The 20,605-nt window shown below is 43.8% G+C and overlaps 1 protein-coding gene across 7 annotated transcripts in view; it reads right to left on the minus strand.

Moving 5' to 3' along the window:
- The window catches only part of SMAD3 (SMAD family member 3), a 78,782-nt gene extending 67,343 nt beyond the window's left edge, over positions 1–11,439 (minus strand). For 5 of the 7 annotated variants that reach the window (XM_074156280.1, XM_074156281.1, XM_074156279.1 and 2 more), the window contains exon 1: positions 10,751–11,439. In XM_074156280.1, the coding sequence (XP_074012381.1) occupies positions 10,751–10,956 (206 nt within the window). In that variant the 5' untranslated portion in view covers positions 10,957–11,439. Of the gene's footprint in view, positions 1–1,228; positions 1,241–6,511; positions 6,549–10,750 lie in introns of all 7 variants that reach the window. The other 2 variants (XM_074156276.1, XM_074156277.1) reach the window with 2 other exon arrangements.
- Positions 11,440–20,605: the final 9,166 nt, after the last annotated feature.

The raw sequence follows: 20,605 nt of genomic DNA on the forward strand, positions 1-20,605 counted from the left end.
TTGTGTAATAAAGATTTTTTCATTATTATTTTTAAATGGGAGTAGCTCACAGCATTGGAGCTTATTTGTTCTCCTTCAGAGAAAGTAACCATTTAAAACACACACGAACTAATTCAGAGGTTGTTTTGCTCTTAGGAAATCTCAGTAACCGTGATCTCAATTGTTACTTCTCAATCCTTACTTTTAGCGAGGAGATACATTAAATACCCCGTTTCCTGCAGCAAGAATTCAAATTCAACTTGCTTCAATGCCTTTCAAAAGAGCATTTATTTCTAACTTGTAAATGATTTAAAAGAGAAAGCTTAATTAATAATGTTGTTTCCAGCCAGATGGCCAGCTATTAGTTTTCAGTCATCTCTTTCGGAACAATTCACCAAAAGTCTTCAGATGCAAAGGAGTTTTTAAAGCAAAGAGACTTGACTGCCCAGCACCCTCAGTGGCTGCCAAAACGTTCCGTAAAAGACGCAGCTGCAGGTAAAGAAATGTTCTGTTTTCCCAACTCGTGTTGCTGTGGGTCCCGGTTGTAAAAGTCCACTAGCAACAGCATAATCACTCGACAGACACCTTTATTTCATTTAACATTTTGTGTTCGGATGGCATTAAATTTACATATGGTTATATAATATTACTTAAATGAAAACATGAGGCTACATGTATTCTTTTCCCCTGGACTTGTGCTAACAGCCTTCAAACTCCACTGGGGCATGACGTGTATCAACCAGTCAAAATACTCCACGGGCACAGGAGGCACTCGCACAGAGATGAACAGACAAATATTATGCAAACCCAATTAAGGTTTACCACTAAACAGCTACAGAATTCTAATATTCTCACTGACGTAGCACCTACATATTTTCAAAGAAAGTTTCCAACAAATATTATTGAAACTGCTTTCTTAGTCCGACCGAGATGCCGAACAGCAACAGAAAGGTTTTTAAAGTCGCCAGGTTTGGCAAGAGAGTCTACCTCTCGAGATTTTAAGAGATTTTTCACAACTGTTCTTAAATTCTCTGACACCCTTGTGAGCCAAGTACCGGATTTTTTAGGTGTTTCAGAGCAAGGTACAAGCAGGTTAACCATTTTGCTCGATGTTACCTAGTGGTATGGAACAAAACCCCGTGTTTTCAGTCTTCCCTAACCACAGTGTACATTCATTATGCAGCAATCCACAACTGAAAACCTATCTTAATTCGCTTGTGACTGGGAAAAACAAATCTGCAATCGCAACTCTACACATGAACTTTCAGCCTATAGTTCTACCAAACAAGCAAAACCAGATTGGGGAAAAAAGCTTCAATGATCAGCTGTCTACCTACACGCACGTTATTTATGGCATCTAATTCAGAGTCAAAGCTCAAAACAGCTTGCAGACTGCCAGCAGACTTGAACTGGTGACAGAAATCAGCTATAAAGTAGTATTAGCTTTGATAATCAGACAGTGATTATCTACTTCTTTAAAAAAAAAAAAATTACATTTGGTTATTTTGTAAAGCTTCTTTCTAATGCAATGGGTTCAAATCAGCTGGTTTTCCCTTTCCACCATTCCAAGTCATCTTCTGCAAAAACTCCAGCCATAAAAAAATAATAATTAAAAAAAAAAAACCAACACCAAAGCGCCAAAATTTTGAAAAGAAAACACTCATGTTAAACAGGTCTAAAAGATAGTTTCGCCTTATGGTGAAGCTTATGTTCAGTAAGTCAGGTAAATTCAGGCCCATGAAGAAGATATGGAGAAAGATTAGGCAAATAATAGGCAATTTCACCATTCCAAGCCTGTGAAACTCTTACAAGGTAATTAATCTGGGGTCTCCAGAGTTCAGGCCAACATCAATAACCATTCTAGGCCTTTCCTCCAACAGGCTGCTGACCATGGGGGAAGAAAAAAAGGACAGATGTTATGAGCAGACCTTGTGCTCTTCTAAATTCAAGGCCTGTAATTGTGGGTGGGCTTTATCTGGGCCACGCAAGAGGAAACCCTACTCCTTCCTGGATTTGGGTAGGTGGGGAGCAGGGGAAATGGGAAAGGGGGCTCAGGGCTTCACCACTGGTATGCAAGCTGGTTAAAAATGGTTAAAAAAAAATAAATAAAAAACCCCCAAACAAAACCACAGTGAAAACAGCCAAATGCCGCCTTCTGCACAGGCAGAAGATGAGGAGCCACTGCCAGTGGGATCTCAGCTACAAAACGCGGAGGGATCTCTGCCAAGCCACACTTGCGCCCATCAGAAAACCCTCAACGAAACACGAGTGAGAAGTCTTCCGATAATGAAACGCTTTGCAGAGAAGTATCATTTTCAACAAACTTCCAGCTAAATCCTGCCTGGCTTCCTGCCAGATTTCCAGCCCAGGGCTGACAAGTCCAGTCTTGGTGGGACCGGAGCCCTCAGGTCTCGCAGGCTCTGCTGGGCAGGCAAAGAAGAACCTACAGGAGCCCCCAAAGCCTTGAATTTAAAAGAGAAAGACGGGTAATATTCAACCTACAAATACCTCTATCCTCCGCTTTCAGCTGACTGCTTTCATGTGTGGGCCTGACTCTCCTTTCACTTGCACGTAAATCAGAAGTAGATTTACTGAAATCCGTGTAATTACACAAATGCAAAACGAGCGGGAAAAGGCTCAGACTCCAGCTGCTTATTAGCCTTTCTTTTAGGCAAAGAGTGCTTTTTAAACACTGATATAATTTTTTCAGATACTGTTACACGTGTGCTACAAATTGGCTATGCATCTAACTCAAGGGGAACAACAATTTGTTCAACAAATAATAGTAAGAAAAGGACCTTTCTGTACAGTTCCACATGTATGGAAACCACAGACTTTGTATCTCCATGAAAAAAACCACATCTGGTCTTTCCAAGTATAAAGAAATTAAAGGTGCTTGTAGGTGGGTCTTCCCACACAGCAACAGTTAAAATCCAGTTATGGAGGTAAAGGAGATTTTGAGAAAAAAGTGTTCTCTCGCTGTTAAGTAGAAAAAGCAACAGCAGTTGCACATTCAACACAAAAGCAAAGAGGCATTCTCATGTTCCACAGATGTCTTCTGCTAAGCCCAATATTTTTGTGAACTTTAACTGTCCAACATCTGTGAAGAATAAGTGAATTTCTCTTTTCACGTTCAAGCAACTAGAACAGGAAGGAGAGTTTTTCCCCTTTTATGTGAAAAGGGAGAGTCAGTATCAGCATCCATCATTCAATCATTGCTGGCTGCGACTTCACCACAAAGGAGGAAATTTCTGTTTCGACTTCCTTTTTTAAAAAGATCGTGTTATGGTTAACGCACATCACCAATTCAAAGATCATCTCCGACCTTTCCTATGACACAATTTGTAAGCAAAAGTTTAATGAAAAACATACATAACTATTTAATTAAGAAGTGAGCTAAGGATGTTTCACTCAATATCTCATCCCTGAAACGCTCCTTCCTGAGGACCCCAAAGCCTGGAGGAAGCAAGGGCCCCAGGAGGACCCTCCTGACACCTTGTGCCCTGGAGTCCTCTCTCCAGGATTCCCAGACCTCACCTTTTGTAAACTGATGCACGTTCCTCCAGAGATCAAAAAGGAAAAGATATTTCTAGCCACAAATAAAAGTTATCAAGATCACCTATTCACCTTTCCTAGACTTACAGAGGTTACATTTCTAACAGGTAGGTTTTACTGGATTTTTAAGTGCTCTCTTTCATGAAGCTCACCAATAAGATTTATAATTTCATCATGTCTTCTGCATCAATCCCACAGATTTCCTCACTTGCTCATTTTGAATAGCCTGAAGTCCGTCTGCACCACACATGGCCATGTAGGACAGAGAAACCCACCTTGTCGCTAAACAAGCAAATTTGGACACCCAGAACAGCGTAGCTACAGCAGCTTAGGTTTAACGGGCTGCTTAGTTGACAACGAAGATTTCCTGTTCTGGAACTCACATGATTCCTGGGTGATCCCCTAAAAAGTAGGGCATTATTATTTCTTACCTGCCTGGGCTGTTCGGAAGATAAGGGTTACCCTTTTTTTTTTTCTTTTTTTTTTTTTTCCTTTTTAATAGGGCTCCTATTCCTACACACAAGTAGTTTATTCCTGCTCCCATTTGTAACCTACGCTTCTGAAGGATCAAGCCTTTAATACAGAAAGAGAGAGCTCTGGCTTTTTATTTTGTTTCTACAGAGCCACAGTAGCCAATCAGACTCCCTGCTTGCCTAAGGGCAAGTCCCACCATTCTGACAGTGATGGTAAAGAGATGTGTGAGCAAATGAGGATCAGGTCTAAAAGGCTTCAAAACATCTTTAAAAGCAGTATTAACTGCAACAATTGACACAGAAAGTTGTGCTACCAGTGACAAGGCCCAATTATTAACAACTTCCTCCTCTTTATGTTTGGACTCCAGTCGCATGTACCAAAATGTAATTAGCAAACATTTGCTGAGCTCGGTGGTGTCAGCCTGCTAGAACTGGAGTGTCTGGACAAGAACCTCTGCCCTGCCTTTATTCCCCTCTCTCCTGCCTGCTCTCTTCGCTGCCAATCAACACAATCAGCTTTGGACTGGAAAAAGCGTTTTACACAGCACATCAAGGCAGGCAAGGAGAAAAGTTAATTAGGACTATTCATAAGCCTTACTGGAAGAGAGTGCTGCATCCCCATCCCTGAAAATTTAATTGCACTCAATACAGGAAAGCTAGAAAAAAATAAGAATAATAAAAAGAAAATAAAACCCAGAAAAAGATAATTTGGGAATAAAATCTGATTTCAATTTAATTCAAGCACCGTTTGGCCCTATTTATTTAATAAAGTAGTTCATGCAGGATAATGGTGTTATTGTGCATCTAACAACATTAGAAGCTCCTAATAAATTAACAAGTGAAAATTAATAGCTGCTCAGTTCATTAAATCTTGTTAATTTTATTTTTGTTGCAATAATATACCGATCACAAGTTTACATTATTAAACCAATATTTATTAGAAGAACTCATTTTAATTGGATCCCTGATGTGATAATCCCATACAGTGTATTTCTTGATTTCATCAATTTTTTGCATTTATTTCTCATTATATTTAAATGACTGCAATGTTCAGGGTCTTTTCCTAATACTATAAAAGTTAAGCAACCATTTTAAACATTTTATTTCACAAAGATTCAACACTTACTACACGATATAATGAGAATCTTATGAGTCCTTTCAGAAGCTACTTTAAATATTTTAGTCTTCTGGAGAAAGGAGACTTTCTCAGTCTCTTCTGAGACTGAATAAGGCAGAAAGAGGAATATTTGAAAACATCTCAACAAATGGCAAAACACATTTTTTTCCCCTTAGCCCATCAATGTTCTATATAAATATTGCTCGGTTGTCTTTCAAGTCAAGAGGAGTTTTACCACTGGTTTTAATGTAGAATGCACATCTCAGGCCAAAAAAAAAAAAAAAAAAAAAGAGGTTTTGCATTGTATTGGCTGCTGAAAGACAAAATACAAATTTGAGATGACATCTTACCAAGGGCTGGGTCTGACATGCTCTTCCAGCATCCGTTACTTTGAGGGATGGGGCTGTGATGCTGGACAATCCTTTCTCCTCTGTCCTCCCTCCTTTCCCCAGTTCCTTCGTCTCTGCCGATATAACTGAATGTGGGACTAGTCGCTCCCCAACTGATTGCATCAACATTATTGCTTTAGCTTACCGGTAGCATTTTGTTTTTAAAAATGGCATAGCGTGGACTGGAAGTCAACCACGGGCACTATTATCCAGGCTAATATAAGAGGCAGTGAGTCTGACACAAGGGTGGGGAGAAGAAGTTGGGGTGCCGTGGGGAGCAGAAACCTCTGTGCCCGGAGAGGGGGGGTTTGACCTCTGGGGAGACGACAAGGAGGAAGCTGAGAAAGGTACTGATTGACAAGTGGGACCACAGGCAGAAAGTACAACAAACTAAAGGCCTAAGTACACTTACTTACCCCATTTTCACCTTTAGATCTGATCTGCAAAGTCACATTAATGCCACAAAAGCTAGTTACAAACAGATTTTTAAAGGGGATTTTTTTAAAAAACAGATTTTTAACCCTGCAGCTATCACTGCCGCAGCTAAACTCGCTCAGGCAGGTATTGCCACGGTTGTGGCAGCACAAAGGTTAGGACAGGGCTGTAAAAACCCGCCCGTAAAGCCAGGTCAGTACATAGGTTAGTGCACACAGCTCCGTGGCAGTAAATTTACCAGCAACAGGGAGCTAACAATTCTAATGGCAGCGAGACCATGTTTGCACCCAGGGACTGCACTGTAATCACCTCCAAAACTGGCATTAAAAAAAAAAAATACATATATACAAATTTGCATGTGGACACACAGAACTGTTACTGGCCCTTTGCTTATTACTGAAACCAGACGGGCACCAGTTTCAAAAGAAGAACATCCTTCACGGTCTTGCAGAGAGCCTCTGCCACTTACTATATTTACAGTTTTCATGTTTTCCTGGTATCAAGGCAATCCTAAGAACACGGTCAATTCTTGTAAATATTGTGTGGTCAACTACCAACGCAACAGAAGGTGTGCTCACACCCAAGATGTTCCTAAAATCCCTTAGATATTATCCCTGGTTTTCCCCACCAAAATGCAAATCATTTAAGTAACACCTTGTTCAACTGCTTGTAAAAGGCAAATGTGCCCTGTTTCCATTTCAGTTGGTACATTCTATCCTTATCAGATGAGTTCCACAAGAAATAACACCCACATCTCTTCAAAACTATTTTCTAAATTAAAAAAACCCACCACTTAAAAGAAGGTGTTCCTCACATACAAGAATCCTGGCTCCTCTAAAACTACTAGCGATACAAAAAAAAAAATAAAATAGTAATAGGTTCAAAAGAAAAATATGCATATGAAAATATATTACAAAATGTCATGAGATTTATGTCTTAATAGGTGTAGTACCACTAAAGCTCTTGAAACAAAGCATTTACAATCTCACCCCCATATCAGCAAGACTATATATACTGCAAACTGTTTAGAAATTACTAAGCATTCATCACACGTTCCCGGCTTCTGCAGATCAGACCCCTGTATAGGTTATGAGTTAACAACTCACCACAGTTCAGCCTAATGCACTTTATTTCTAGGGAAAAATGCTGGCGGTTTCTCAGGTGCACAGTACAGCCCTCTCTTCAGATCAGGAATAGCATTAGAAACTCATCCTTGGGAGAAGAGCAATGAAGCCCACTGGGTTCTGCGGGTATGCAGTAATGTCAGCTGTAGACTTTGCTGCCACCAGGTTCCATCAAAAATTAAAAAGATCTGATACTTAACTGGACTAGAGCTAAGCTTGTTCACAGAGCAAATTAGAGAGGCCGCAAACTCAAACAACTGGCTGTGCTGGGCTACGTGCTAATGGCACACCGTCCTCAAGCTTGTCTGAAAAGTGATAAAAATGCCCATCCTGAAAGCTGGGCTTTCAATATCAACGCAACTGCTACAAAGGATGTATTTTAATGGGCAAAATAACGTGTGTTTTTAACTTTATCACCCAATACAGTACGAAAAAAACGCCTCACTGCCATGCAAACCCAGCTGGCTACAACTCACCAGGTCAGCTCCTGACACCAAAGCCCAGCATCTTAGTGCAGAGAGGTTTAGAGGCAGCTCCTTCTGGAGAAGGACGGGCTTTGGCAGCAGTGACCAGATGAGGGAGGGAGGAAGGTCCTCTAAACCAGCCACACCAGTAACTGTGGCACAAGAAACAATCAGATGGTCTGAGACTGGTAGGTTTTTCAGGTGGAAATTACTTCCAGGAGAAAAAAAAAACAAGAAGGAAAAATCCTGCCAGCGGAGGGTTACACTGAAATCCTTGAAGGTCTCTCCAAGCCTTTTGCTGTCTGCCACAGGCCCTTCCAACGGAAAACCTGGGGCCTGAGGTGTCTGTCACATCATCTTACAAATGGAGCACTTGGAAAAGTAACACACACTGAACAAACACACAAGCAAATAAACTATTCATTGTTTAATAATCTGTCAGGAGATAGAAAATAGTATGTATATTTCCAGCCCCAAGCAGATGAAAATGACAGCAGGAATAAATTTCGTACTCTAATTCCTTAGCCCTACAACAAAAATTTTTTTTTTTCTTGTTCTTTCTTAAAACAACCCCACCTGATCACTACAGGAATTTGCTGTGTAGCCCTTATTCCTATGAGCAACATTTCTGCAAAGCTCAAGCACTTATACATCTGAAACTTGGTTCGTCTCATGGATACAATAGCTAATTTTGGACTTACCCTACTCCTGCTGGGCCAGAGTCATCACTGGCATAGCTCCACTGTAATTCAGTCTACTGATGCATTACAGACAATGCACAACACGATCTAATCCCTAATGATGGTTTTTCCTCCTTTTTCCCCCCAACATACTTATTTGACTAAGTAGTAAAACAACATATGCAGGATTATTTAAAAAAAAAAAAAACAACAAAACAAAACAAAAAACAACCCCCCCCCCAAAAACCCCAACAAACTAAAACCATACTAAAATTGTCTTGCAAACAATAATTTCAAATGACATGATAATCAGGCTCACAGATATGTTAGGACAAACAGTGCAGTCCAGAGGAACAGCTCTTAAAGTCACAAGGCCTGGTTATAGTTCCAGCTCTGCCACTGACTTCTGGACAAGTTGTTTCACATTTCCACACCATTCCCCTACCTCTGACATATAGATACTGACCTCTCGGTACGCTGCCGCAGACTCACCTAACTACACTTATTGGGGTCTCTGTAATACACATACTAAACAATACTAAAAGTACATATGAAGCGTTGTGTTTAAAAACTAGCGCCAAGGCATAAGGGGCTACCATCAAAATACGCTGAGACTTCTGTCCTGGTTTGAGGACACACTTCACCCACATCAAGGTTTAAGACCTGCAGGATCCAGGCTCTGTGTCATAAGTGAACATGAAATGTTTTAATTTTTGTACAGATTTCCTTTAACAGACATGTAAAATAATAGACAAAAAATAGACATTTACTTCTGCACAGTAGGAACAGCCAGGAGAATCTCTGGATATGATAATATTTATGACTTACGTTATTACCTGTTTTCAAGCTTTAAAATTATTTTTCTAAATTAAAGCATCCTACTCCACCCATCGCTTTACTTCTTTATCAACTCAATATCAAAACCTTGCTCCCTTATCTAAACCACCTTGTTACTAGTAAAAGTACCACCAAGAGGCTTCACGCTGTGCTCCCTATCAAATCAGCATCAGCTAGACAAAATACCCAGGTCACATCACCAGGGCTGCTCAAGTCATTTTCTTCTTTTGAAATGGTAAGCATATCAGGGAAGTAGTCTATATAGCGTATTATCTATGTGGAAAGCCCACTGCTTACCAAGAATTTAAAAATATAGGTTTTAAGGCATTTGTGTCAGGTGGTAGCTCTACTTGTTTTGATCTCTGGTCCAAGTAGGGGAAGCCAGAGTAACTCTAACAAAGGCTCAGAGATCTATTTGCATTCCTGGCCAAATCTTAGCCACAGTCATTCAGCACCAAAAAGATAAGGAGACTTTATTTTTCCTTTAAAAAAAACCCACTACAGTTGTTGGAAGAAAATTTTAGGAGTTCCAAATATCCACATTTCTAAGCTACTTGCTTCACTTCTTCATGCAACAGATGCTGCTTTGTATTAGCTACCGCATATTAAATCATTCTGACAACCAAGAAAGCATACATTTGTTTGTGCGCAAGAGAAGCATGAATACACACACAGAGATATCTTCTCACACAGAAGCATACAATTATGCAGCATTCAAATATTTGGGATGAACTTTGGCCTTTGTTTAAAAAAAAAAAAAAAAGGACCCTCAAACAACAATCAGTAACAGAATCAGCAATCATCTGGCTGAGCTCACAGAAATCAACAAATCTTCAGCAATAAAACACCACTTGTGCCCAGCTATTTGAGAGTTACTTGGAAAATGTTTCTTAGATGGGATACTTTTATACGCATCCATTATGATTTACAATGGTCTCACGGATGAACCTTGGAATCGAGGCTAAAAATAAAACCTTCGTTAATTCAAAAAAAATGAAAAAAATAATCAGTTATATTCACCCTCACATGTTTTGTTGTTTTTTTTTTGCACCCCAAACAATCCTCCTTCAGCTATTCCATTTGCATTCCCGATTTAAAAAGTAATTTGAAAACATACGCACAGCAGGGCTCTAAATCACCTCTTCGGAGTATCTGTCCAGCTAATATGGAAGAAACCCAGCAACCCAAACAAAACCATTTTCCTGATACATTAATCAAAAGAAAATCTTAACGTAACAGTACTGGGGAACACGCCGAAACTTTTGCCAATGAGAGTATCCACAATAACTGTAACCCACAGCGCTTCCAACTTTTTCTTTTTTTATCTCGGTTGGAGACATATTTTCTCCCTTACATTCCCCTCTTACTTTTTTCCTCTCTTGTTACTAGACAGTAATCCAATTCTGTAGGCAGTTATTTATTATATATGGGTTTGTTTTTTTTTTTTAATTTAAACTATTATATAGAGCCAGGATAGGGCATGCAGGAGAGGACTAAAGCCGCACCGAAGTGCAGCGGGGCTGGAAAGCAAAAGAAGCCCTTTCCCAGGCTGTGCCAAGAGCACGCCGAGTCCCTCGGGAGAAAGCGGCTGCCCAAGGGCCTCCGAGCCCCCTCGTCCCCCCCGGGGGGGTACCCGGGACTGCCGGGGATGCCCCTCGGTTTGTGTGCTCCCCCTTCCACCGCGCCCCCCCCCTTACCTGGGGATAGTGATGCACTTGGTGTTGATGTTCTGCGTGGTGATCGCCTTCTCCAGCTCGTCCAGCTGCCCCGTCTTCTTCAGCTTCTTCACCAGGCTCTTCACCGCCTTCTCGCACCATTTCTCCTCCTGCCCGTTCTGCTCCCCTTTCTTCCAGCCCAGGAGCCGCTTGACGATGGGAGGAGTGAAAGGCAGGATGGAGGACATGCTGGCTCGCCCGGCAGGGCCGGCAGCGCCCCGCCACTGGCTCCGCGTTCGCCCCGCCGCCCCCCTCCGCTCCGCTCCGCGCAGGCCCCGCCGCGCCGCGGGCAGCACAAAGCCCGGCCCCGGGGCGGCGGCGGCCTGGCCTGGCCCGGCTCGGCTCCGCGCCGCTCCGTTCGCCCGCCCCGCCGGTGCCTCAGCGCCTCGGGCCCGTGGCACCAAACTTTGCCCGGAGTTCGCCGGCTCTCCCCGGCGGCGGCGGCAGCTCCCTCCTCCCCCTCCTGCCCCGCTCTGTGTGCGCGGAGAGGCGCCCACTCCAGCTCATTCCCAGTCTGTCTCTCATGCAAATTGCCTGCTGGCCGCCCCGGCCCGGCTTCCACCCCCTCCTTCCCTCCCAAACACGCTCACTCACGCCGCCGAGGGAGGGCGGGGAGGCGGCCGGCCCGCCGGGAACTCCGCTTCCCCCCCCCTCTCCTCCTCCTCCCCGCCGCCGCCAGCCCCCGCGCTCTCGGCGGAGGCCCCCGCTCCCCGGGCGGGACGGGGCTCTCCCTTCCTCCCTCCCTCAGCCCCGCTCCGGCGCGGCTCCCCCTCAGCGGCGCCGGGCGCCCGGGGCCTTCGCGTCGCCAGCCCCCTCAGAGCGCAGGGCGGGAAGGTCCCCTCAGGGCCGCCGCGGTGGGAAGCGGCGTCCTCAGCCCGCCCCGGGAGACCCCCGGAGGCTCTGCCGGGCCGAGCCGTGGCCCTTCGGCTCCCCCACAGCCCGAAGAGCCGCCGGGGCGGCGGTTCCTCTCAGAGAGGCCGGCGGCGGGGGTTCGTTCTCCTTGGGGCCGTGGGCTCACAGGGAGGGTCAGCGCGGCCCTGAAAGCCCAGAAGCGAGCTAAGGAGCCATGCCTGGGGGAAAGACCAGCGAGGGGGGGGGAGGCAGGAAAGATAAACACAAGCGACAAAGTGCCCCCTCCGTGGAGAGAAGGGACAAGAGTGTCCTCAGGCAGGGTGGGATGGATGTCGCCCCCACCACCATGGCTCTTCCCTCTGTGGAAAGGTGTGTTTCCACACAGAGATAGTTGGACACGACTTGGTCAGCCATGCTCAGACAATCAGCAGGTTATTTTTTTCAACCCCTTGAATTTACTATTCCATTCCCTCATCTTTCCACCCTGAGCATCTGGTACCTGAATAATTTTTACCCTCTATCAGGCACAGATGACACCCTGGAGGTGTTTACTAGCAGACCTGGTCAGAAATTCTCAGATGGAATATTTTTGTCAGAGGACGACAGTTTGTTCAGTTCTAGGTGTTTTGTAGAGATACTTCGGTTTGGGCTGACTCAGGGTGGCATCCAGGTAAATTTCCAATTCCTAACTTTCCATCGCGGGACAGACTGGGCTGTCACACTCCCCAGCCTCTAGCATCACCCCCTCCATGCTGAAAGGGAGTCCAGGCCCTAAAAAACATGTAAATACAAACTATATCTCCCCAGGGCTCCACTTCTCTGATAAACCACCCTGAAATAGTGCCGAGCAGCGTGCACGGCAGCCTGGCAAGCAGCAAGAGGCTGGGGGCCACCCGCAGAGTCACCAGGTGCCTCTGCTGTGGCTAGTTCACGTGTCTGATCTCCAGCTGCTTCCCAGCTCCTCACAATAGCTGCCCAGGAACACAGGGGTAAAAGTTTCGGGGGACCCGGCTCCCAAATTCTGAGGTTTCCATCCTGTCAGAAGGGATGATGGTGAGCCCAAATTTGGGAAGCCTCCGGCACTTCTCGGCAGCTCCCAGACACGCAGGTTCTTGCCAACCCACATTCTCCTATTCCAGGTTCCAGTGCACTACGGTGGGGAGACTCCTCGAAAGCCGTCATCCAAAAACTTCCCGTGCCTGTGGATTTGGAGCAGCCAGCCCTTCGGATCGCCTTGGGGCAAGTTAGGAACCTCTGGGTTCAGACAGCGTCTGAGGCTCAGAGGTGACTGGCTTGGCTTTCACAAGGGTTTAAAACAAAGTGTGTTTTATTCAAAACTGACACTAGCAAATTTTGAAATATCAATATTGGGTACAAATTAAATACTCCCTTCTCTCTCTCTTTTTTCTTTTTTTTCTTTTCCCGGCATTCTGATTTTATTCCCCAACACGCATTCCCCGAGTGTCTTAAATTTTGGAGGCTCACCACTAAAATTTTGGAACCTCGCCCTGACCCAGTTTTTGGCTGCCTCCGTTGAGATGCCTGAAGTACGGAGATGTGGAACCCCTGTAGATGATCCCAACATCAGTTGGAGGAAATAGTCCCTCGATACCTCTAAAACGACGCAAAAAAATCCTTGACACTAATTACACTAAAAGCGGGATGCCTAAACGACTGACTGTTGCTAATTCCATTGACTTGCTGCACGTTTGTGTTTTTCTGAAAAGGCCCAATTCCCGATAGCTGGTGATTAATTAAGGATCTGAACTTTCATTTTAAATTTTTTTTCCCACAACTTTAGAGAATAACATGAAAATGTGAACAAAGTGAAACACAGATGGTGAAGCTAAGTACATTTTTAATGGAGAAATAAGTACTTACTACCCTTTTAAATGTGGTGAAGTTTAAAGTAATCTTTTTCGGTTTTCCTAGTTCCTGGCCCAGCACATTTTGCGACTGCAAGAAGCCCAGAAGACTGAGCCTGCAGGACCTGGCTGAGACCTGGCAAGTCAATACAGCATCAGGGCCATCTCAGTGCAGATTTCTGCTGGGGACCGTATCTGTTTCTTTCTAGCTGTGCTGGCTAGAAAATCGTGGGGACTGTTCCATACTTTTTTCATCCCGAAAATTTGCAGTAATACTCAAATTTCATCTCTACCCTCAGAATTCACGCTGTGACCTCGCTTCAGCAGGGCTTCCAGAATTTTCTGTACATATTCATGGGCTAATCTTCACTCCCTTACAGTCATATCGCAAGCGATCAACTGGGTAAATTTGAATAAGGGGAAGGAGAGGAAGAACCGAGTGGTTTCCTCACGCTTGTACAGTGATTTAGTGGCAAAAGGGTGAATAGAATTCGCTAAACACTAAACCGAACTGGGTCCCACTTGCTTACAGTATCGTAAATGAGGCACAGGCAGCTAAATCACTGATCTGAACCCTGTGGATGCTACTATAAACAAATAAACATTTGGTTCTGGGATGTAGAATTAATTTTTAAGATTAGGAACATTACATTTTATGGAACAGCTTGTGGGCCTGCCAAGGTTACCTGTAAGAATGAACTGTGCTATGAAAATATGACTTTCTGAACCCCTAGACAGTAATCCTTTATTTCAGAGAGTTTTGGACAGTCTCTGAGTGGAAAAATTAACAGACAGGAAAAGACAGGACCGTCCCAATTTTGCACGGTCTGGATCTGTTTGCTGGTTTGCTGACGTCTCGGAAGCCACCTCTGGACCGGATAAGTTTATGCATTTATTTGTGAAATAAATTTTTTCTTTGCTCTTAAAAAAATCATTATCTTTGTATCTTTGTGGCATAGTACGGGTTCAGGGACTTGCATTACTGCAGTTTGCTCTTACTGAAAAATATAGATATATAGAGCCTGCAATAATGTGACAAAACCATATACTTGGTTCATATACTAGAAAAAAAAGCCCCATACAGCTATCTTGCATTTCTTAACCTTTTACTGATACATTAGCACCTTAGTACAAAATAATTTTGACATACCTTCTTCATTAATAGGATCAATCAGTGAATAGGAACAGAATTTAAACGTTACTTTCACAAAGAGAAAAATTGGGCTGTGATTCAGGAGCAATGTAAAATTAGCATGAGAAACAAGAAGGTGTCCTCTGAAGCTCACACACACACACACGCATACGTGCCCTTATTAGAAATATTTTTAACAACTTTTGAGACTGAAGAATAGCTTCACTCTGTGTTCTCTTTATGGCCTCGAAACAGTGAGAAGGGAGTGATGGATTTCTGGGCAGACTGGAAGCTGGTCCCATCAGCTGCTGGTGCAGGGGCGTGCTGGAACAGGCCGGCTGGAGGAAGCGTGGCCAGTGCACACTGTTCTCTGGCTACAGCTCAGCCGACAGACGATTCTTAGGGGAGCCTGGTGCCTGCTCAAACAGCTCCCAGGCTGTCTTAACATGCAATTGTGGCTAGTTTGAAAATCAGGGAGTGGTTGAGAACCAGCTTTTAATGTACTGCCCCCATCTCTCTCTCACTCGCTTGACAGGCTGAGAGAGCTGGGGTTGTTCAGCCTGAAGAAGAGAAGGCTCTGGGGAGACCTTATAAGCCCTTCCAGTCCTTAAAGAGGGCCTATAGGAGAGATGGGGAGGGGCTCCTTATGAGGGAGTGTCACGACAGGATGGTGGGTAATGGTTTTAAATTTAAAGAGGGGAATTTTAGATTAAATATTAGGAATAAATTCTTTACTGTGAGGGTGGTGAGAGCCTGGCCCAGGTTGCCCAGAGAAGCTGTGGCTGCCCCATCCCTGGAGGGGTTCAAGGCCAGGTTGGATGGTGCTTTGGGCAACCCAGTCTGGTGGGAGGTGTCCCTGCCCAGGGCAGGGGGTGGCACTGGATGAGCTTTAAGGTCCCTTCCAACCCAAAGCATTCTATGACTGAAATATTAAGTATAATGTCCTCTGTGGGCATTACCTGTACTGGAAGGGAATTTTACAGTGGCAGTGACCAAGGCAGCTGAGAAGCAGGTGGAGAACCTGTGAAGTTCACAGCAGACAGGGATTTACTAGAGCAGCTGAGAGGGACTGTGACCTTCTCAACTCCATTTGCTCCACATTACTTAAGTGGCAGCCACACCAAAGGGTGAGACAGGCGGCAGGGAAAATGAGGAGATAGCTTCAAATTGGGTTATATTCATATGTTAACTTGTAAATAAGGGCTATGACATTTAACCTTGAATCTACGTCACATATAATATGCATAAACAAGGGAAAGTGTGGGAGCTTTTCCTTGGTTAAGGTAATATATGTAGAACAGTATCTATATGCAAACAAACCTATCTTAATAATTCAGAACAAACCTACAGCAAAATAACTTTTGGGTTGAGTCATGAAAAAAACAAGGTCATTCTAAGTTAACGTCTTCAGAGTTAGCTTCGATGTTGTGAAACGCACAGCTCAGACGAATCCTTTCAGGGTACAGCAATTATGCTTCTCTACATATGAGAAAACATATACGTGTACAATAAAAAGTTGCTTTGTTGAAAATTCATAATACTTATTACACACAACCTAATTCACCTGGATGTTCCAAGAGGCTCAGTAGTGTAAAAATCATACAACCACTGCTGACCAAAGGTCTAGTTCAGCCAGAATCCTCTCTGTGACCCTGGCAGAACCCCTTGCCTAAGGGAAACACGCTAGGCAGCAGCATGTCCAGAGTGATCCTTCCTCCTTCTAATATACTCTCCCAATTTTTGGCAATTACTGGTGTAGGCACTCTTGAAGTGGAGTTGATCTTCTCAGAGAGCTGCAGATAGGCCATTCCTGCACTCCAAGACCTCTCTGTTTCTATCTTACAGGTTTACAAGTGGCCTTGTAAACCTGTGGGACCCGCCATGTCCCACATGGGACACAGAATGGAGCTACTCTAACGATGAACTGAAATTGCACAATGAAAATATATTGTTTATAAGATTCCCTCGCTACTTATTTTACCAACCGGACAGTACTCGGTGACCATACAGGAAGGGAAAGGGCAGTGTTGTGGTTAGGGCAGGTGGGTGCTTTCCTGGGAAACTGGAGTTTTCCCCTCTCTGTCGCTGCTCCCGTGTGATGAGGGACAACTGCAGCCCAACCGGTGCGTGTTTTGTTGTGTGCACCTCGCTCCCGGGGGGTCTGGCTGCTCCCCTGGGGTCAGCTCTGCAGCGGGGCGCACGCAGCTGCACGGGAAGCTGCCGAGAGCTCTGCTCCAGTAAAGCGGGACCTCCTGGTGGCCGGGGTCCTTACGGACCTCCTTCAAAACACACATCTAGCAGAGTTTTGAAAACAGCAATCATAATCCTGTTTTTTCCCCTGGTCATTGAAGGTTTGGCTTTGAAATCTTGATATACTTTATATGATAACTCTTAACACGGTTTACATGTGTCCAGTTAGTGACAGGAGATGGCAGTCAGTAGTACGGAGGGTAGTTTTTTGGTTTGTTGGTTTTTTGGCTCCCTGAGAGACAGTAAAGCAACCACTGCATCTTCCCCTACCCAGCTTTCAGAGGACAGGAGAGGTCCCTGCAGGAATATGAAAGCCTCCCAAGGCTGAGCCCTCGGCTGAACCGCAGTCCCTTGGATAAGACCTCATCTAATCTTTACAAACATGTTAACAGCCTGAAATTAATATGCTTTCAATTAACCTGGAGATAAAACTGCGTCTACTAGTGCTGGCATCCACCAGGCCGTGCAGATATCCTGACGGCGTGGAGGGGAGGATTTTCAACACCCGGCTCTGCGAGGTGGCAGCACCTGCAAACGCTCAGCACTGCCCAGACTTTGCATACAAGTGGCTGCTGTCAGGCTGTTCTTGGGTGGGATTACACACACTTACACACACACACACACTTGCCTCTTCCAAGTCGTGCAACCTGAAATTTTGTTTTTTTTTGAAGTATGCCACGTGGCTCAAATAAGATCCAAGTTTTCAGTTCTAGGAAAGTTTCTCCTTATGAGATGTTTCCCTCCTCTGGTTGTTAGAGTGACTGGGGTCCATGTAAAATAGTCTCTCGTGGTACAAAAAGCACCAGTAAAAAAGCTGCCGCCAGAAAAAAGAAGGGAATAGGCCAGGGCCCAAAGCCTCAGACACAGAGCCTCGTTACAGGTAACACAAAAACTCCAGCTCTCAGCCGCAAGCGTTTTATTTGAGATTCTTTTCCTATGTCCATATACGACCGTCTGTCCCTTCTGAATTCCTCGCTGTGTCTACACCCTTTTCTTTGCCAGGGCACATCTGTTAAAGTCTTCATTTTGGCTTTTGAAGTGGGCATTTTATATCCAGCTGAACTTTAAAAAAAGATCCTGAGCAAAGGCCTCTAACGAGTAAATATAAATATATTATTTTTATGAATAGGCCCCTGTTTTCACATGTTCCACTTGCAATGGCCTCTTGTCCACAACTGCTGGCATGTCAAACCCTCTACGGGAAGAATACGCTTCTGGAGGAACACGCTTTTCTGTGCTGTGCACAAGGGAGATTCTCAAGGAACGTTTTAACAACAGAATTCACCCGTTCTGCAGGGGGAAATCCCGCTACGGTCCTGCAGCCTTGGGTAGCAGAGACCCAAGGTTTCAGGTTTTCTTAATTAAAAAGTTTGCCATTGCCCTCTTTTTTGTTTTAATTCTTTTAACATGAAAAGCAGTTGAGGCCCCACAAAGGGAATGTCATTCTCATCTGAATCAAGAATCCTCTTTAAGGCAGCAGCAAGGAGTGGCGTGGAATTATTTGCCCATGAATAATATGTTAATATTTATACATAGCTTGCTTAGATAAGAAAAAACAACTTGAAGATTTATGGGAGAAGTTCTGTAGGGCCATGCTTTGTGGAGCAACTTTTCAAGCTCCACATAGAATCCCAAGTGTTGATTTTGCCTCCTGACAGTTTAGTGTGTAACCCAAGAAAGTGCATTCTTCAGGATGAAAAAAAAAAAGAAAAGGGTAAAAAGGAAAATCAAACCACTACAATCTGCCTGCTCTTCTTTTCTGCTGGGGATTTCACTACATTTTGAAGAGAGTGTGGTCACGTTAATATGGGGGATCCTCAAACACAGCTGAGCTGGAGAGACTCCACAAGCTGAGCATGGACAGATATAAAAACCTTGGCTTTACTTTTTTTTCTTTAGTCTTCTGGGTGCTTACTCTTGCAAAAATGCAGCTTTGCTTTTTCATAAAGTTTTCATAAACTTCAAGTCCTACTTAGGCTATAGGCAAAGAAGGGGAAGAGAATTGCAAAGAAACGCTCCGGCTTCGTGTGTGTGTGTGAGAGAAGGGATGTTTACTCCTTGTTTATTTGTTCTGGGGGGGGAAATAAAGTGCTTTGTGTGAGGGCTCTTTGCTAGCAAAGCTGAAACGCTCTCAGCGCCCTGCTAAAGCATTGCCAAGTCTGTCAGGAGAGGGGAAAGCAATCTGGGCAGACGGCCCTAAATTTAAACTAAACTCAAATCAAATTCAGTTTAAGCACACAGAGTAATACTTGATATGGAGGCTAAAGGCAGAATTACCAACTCCAGCATTCGAAACTCCTGAGTCAAGATGCCTACATATCATCAAATGGACTTTAAATTGTAGAAATTAAATTAAAATAATAGTGCTGTTCCTTTTTTTCTATCCTTTTTGCATCTCAAAGGGTTCACGTTTCTTACCTTGTCTTGGCCCACATAAGAGATGAGATGAAATGAGATGAAACAAGGGCTAAGGTTCTGATGCAATTATATGTTTCCAGGAGCTAAGGGCTTTAAGAAACATCACCTGTGTGAGGTTTGCAGGAAATATGTGAGAGGTAGGACCAGTGCAAAAGAAACCAGAGCTATGGAGAAAATGCAATTAATTATAAATTTACCTGAGATACTGAACAAATTAAGGAAACTTCAAATGCTGATTTATTGTAACACATTGGGATTTAGTCTTTCTTTTAGGATGAATTAAGCAGCAAAATTTGGATCGGTATCAAGATTTCAAACCAAAGCTCAAGGCTGCCTACATAAGGCTGCTTGTTGGTTTTGATGTGAGGTTTTGGGATTTTGTTTTTTATGATAATGCCACATCACTGGTTATAAGGCTTTTTGTAATGTATCAAAGAGCAATTTTTTCAATATTGATGGTCTTTCCCCCCCAAGGAGTTGGGAGCAGAATTGACAATCATGTGCTTCAGCACTCAGAGACTTCCTGTGAAGTTAATGGAAGCCAATTTAGGCACCTGGGTACAGACTTGATAGAGATGTTCAAAGGCACATGTGATTTTTATGACCTTACCATGACTTTTTGCCTTTAGAAATCTCTTTCATAGCTTGACTTCAGACACCTCTTCATGAAAAGTCTGTCCTCTGTTTACTTATCAGCACTTATGGATGTCCTTTACAGATTTACCTATTTTAAAGTCACTGAAACGAGTGCTGTAGGTACTGGAGAGGGGAGTGAAAAGCAAGGAGGCTAAAGATAATTTCAGTTACCTAACATTCATTTGACTTAGTCACGCAGAACTGGATCGGTGCAGCTGATACGGAACGATGATTAAACTAAATCCTGAATCTATATTCCCATGTGATCACCCTCATTATCTCTGCTATCAAGGCTGATCTGACAAGTAACTTTTATTTAGAATCAGCCATACTTCTTTTCCCCGCCTACCCCAAAGGCACCAGAGTTGTTTGCAGCTCCCCGCTTAGACAAAGTAAAGTCTAATTTACGCCTACAGTGCAAAGAAGGAGCTGGGTAAAAGAGAACCAGCTTCTTTATTCTGGGGGGGCCTGATCCAAAACCCATTACAGGCAAGAGATCAGAGTCTGTAAAGATCCCTTGGTTAAAAAAGACAGAATGCTGTAACTCAGTTATTAAATGTCCATTGATTCCTTGCTTTCTCATGTACATTCACATTTAAAAAAAAGCATATATATTTCGGTATCACTTGTAATACTGCATAAAATTGTTATGGCCTAAGCCCGGAACACTTGACCTTTAGTCAT

Source organism: Numenius arquata, chromosome 11 (genome assembly GCF_964106895.1).
Source record: "Numenius arquata chromosome 11, bNumArq3.hap1.1, whole genome shotgun sequence".
NCBI classification, from domain to species: Eukaryota; Metazoa; Chordata; class Aves; order Charadriiformes; family Scolopacidae; genus Numenius; species Numenius arquata.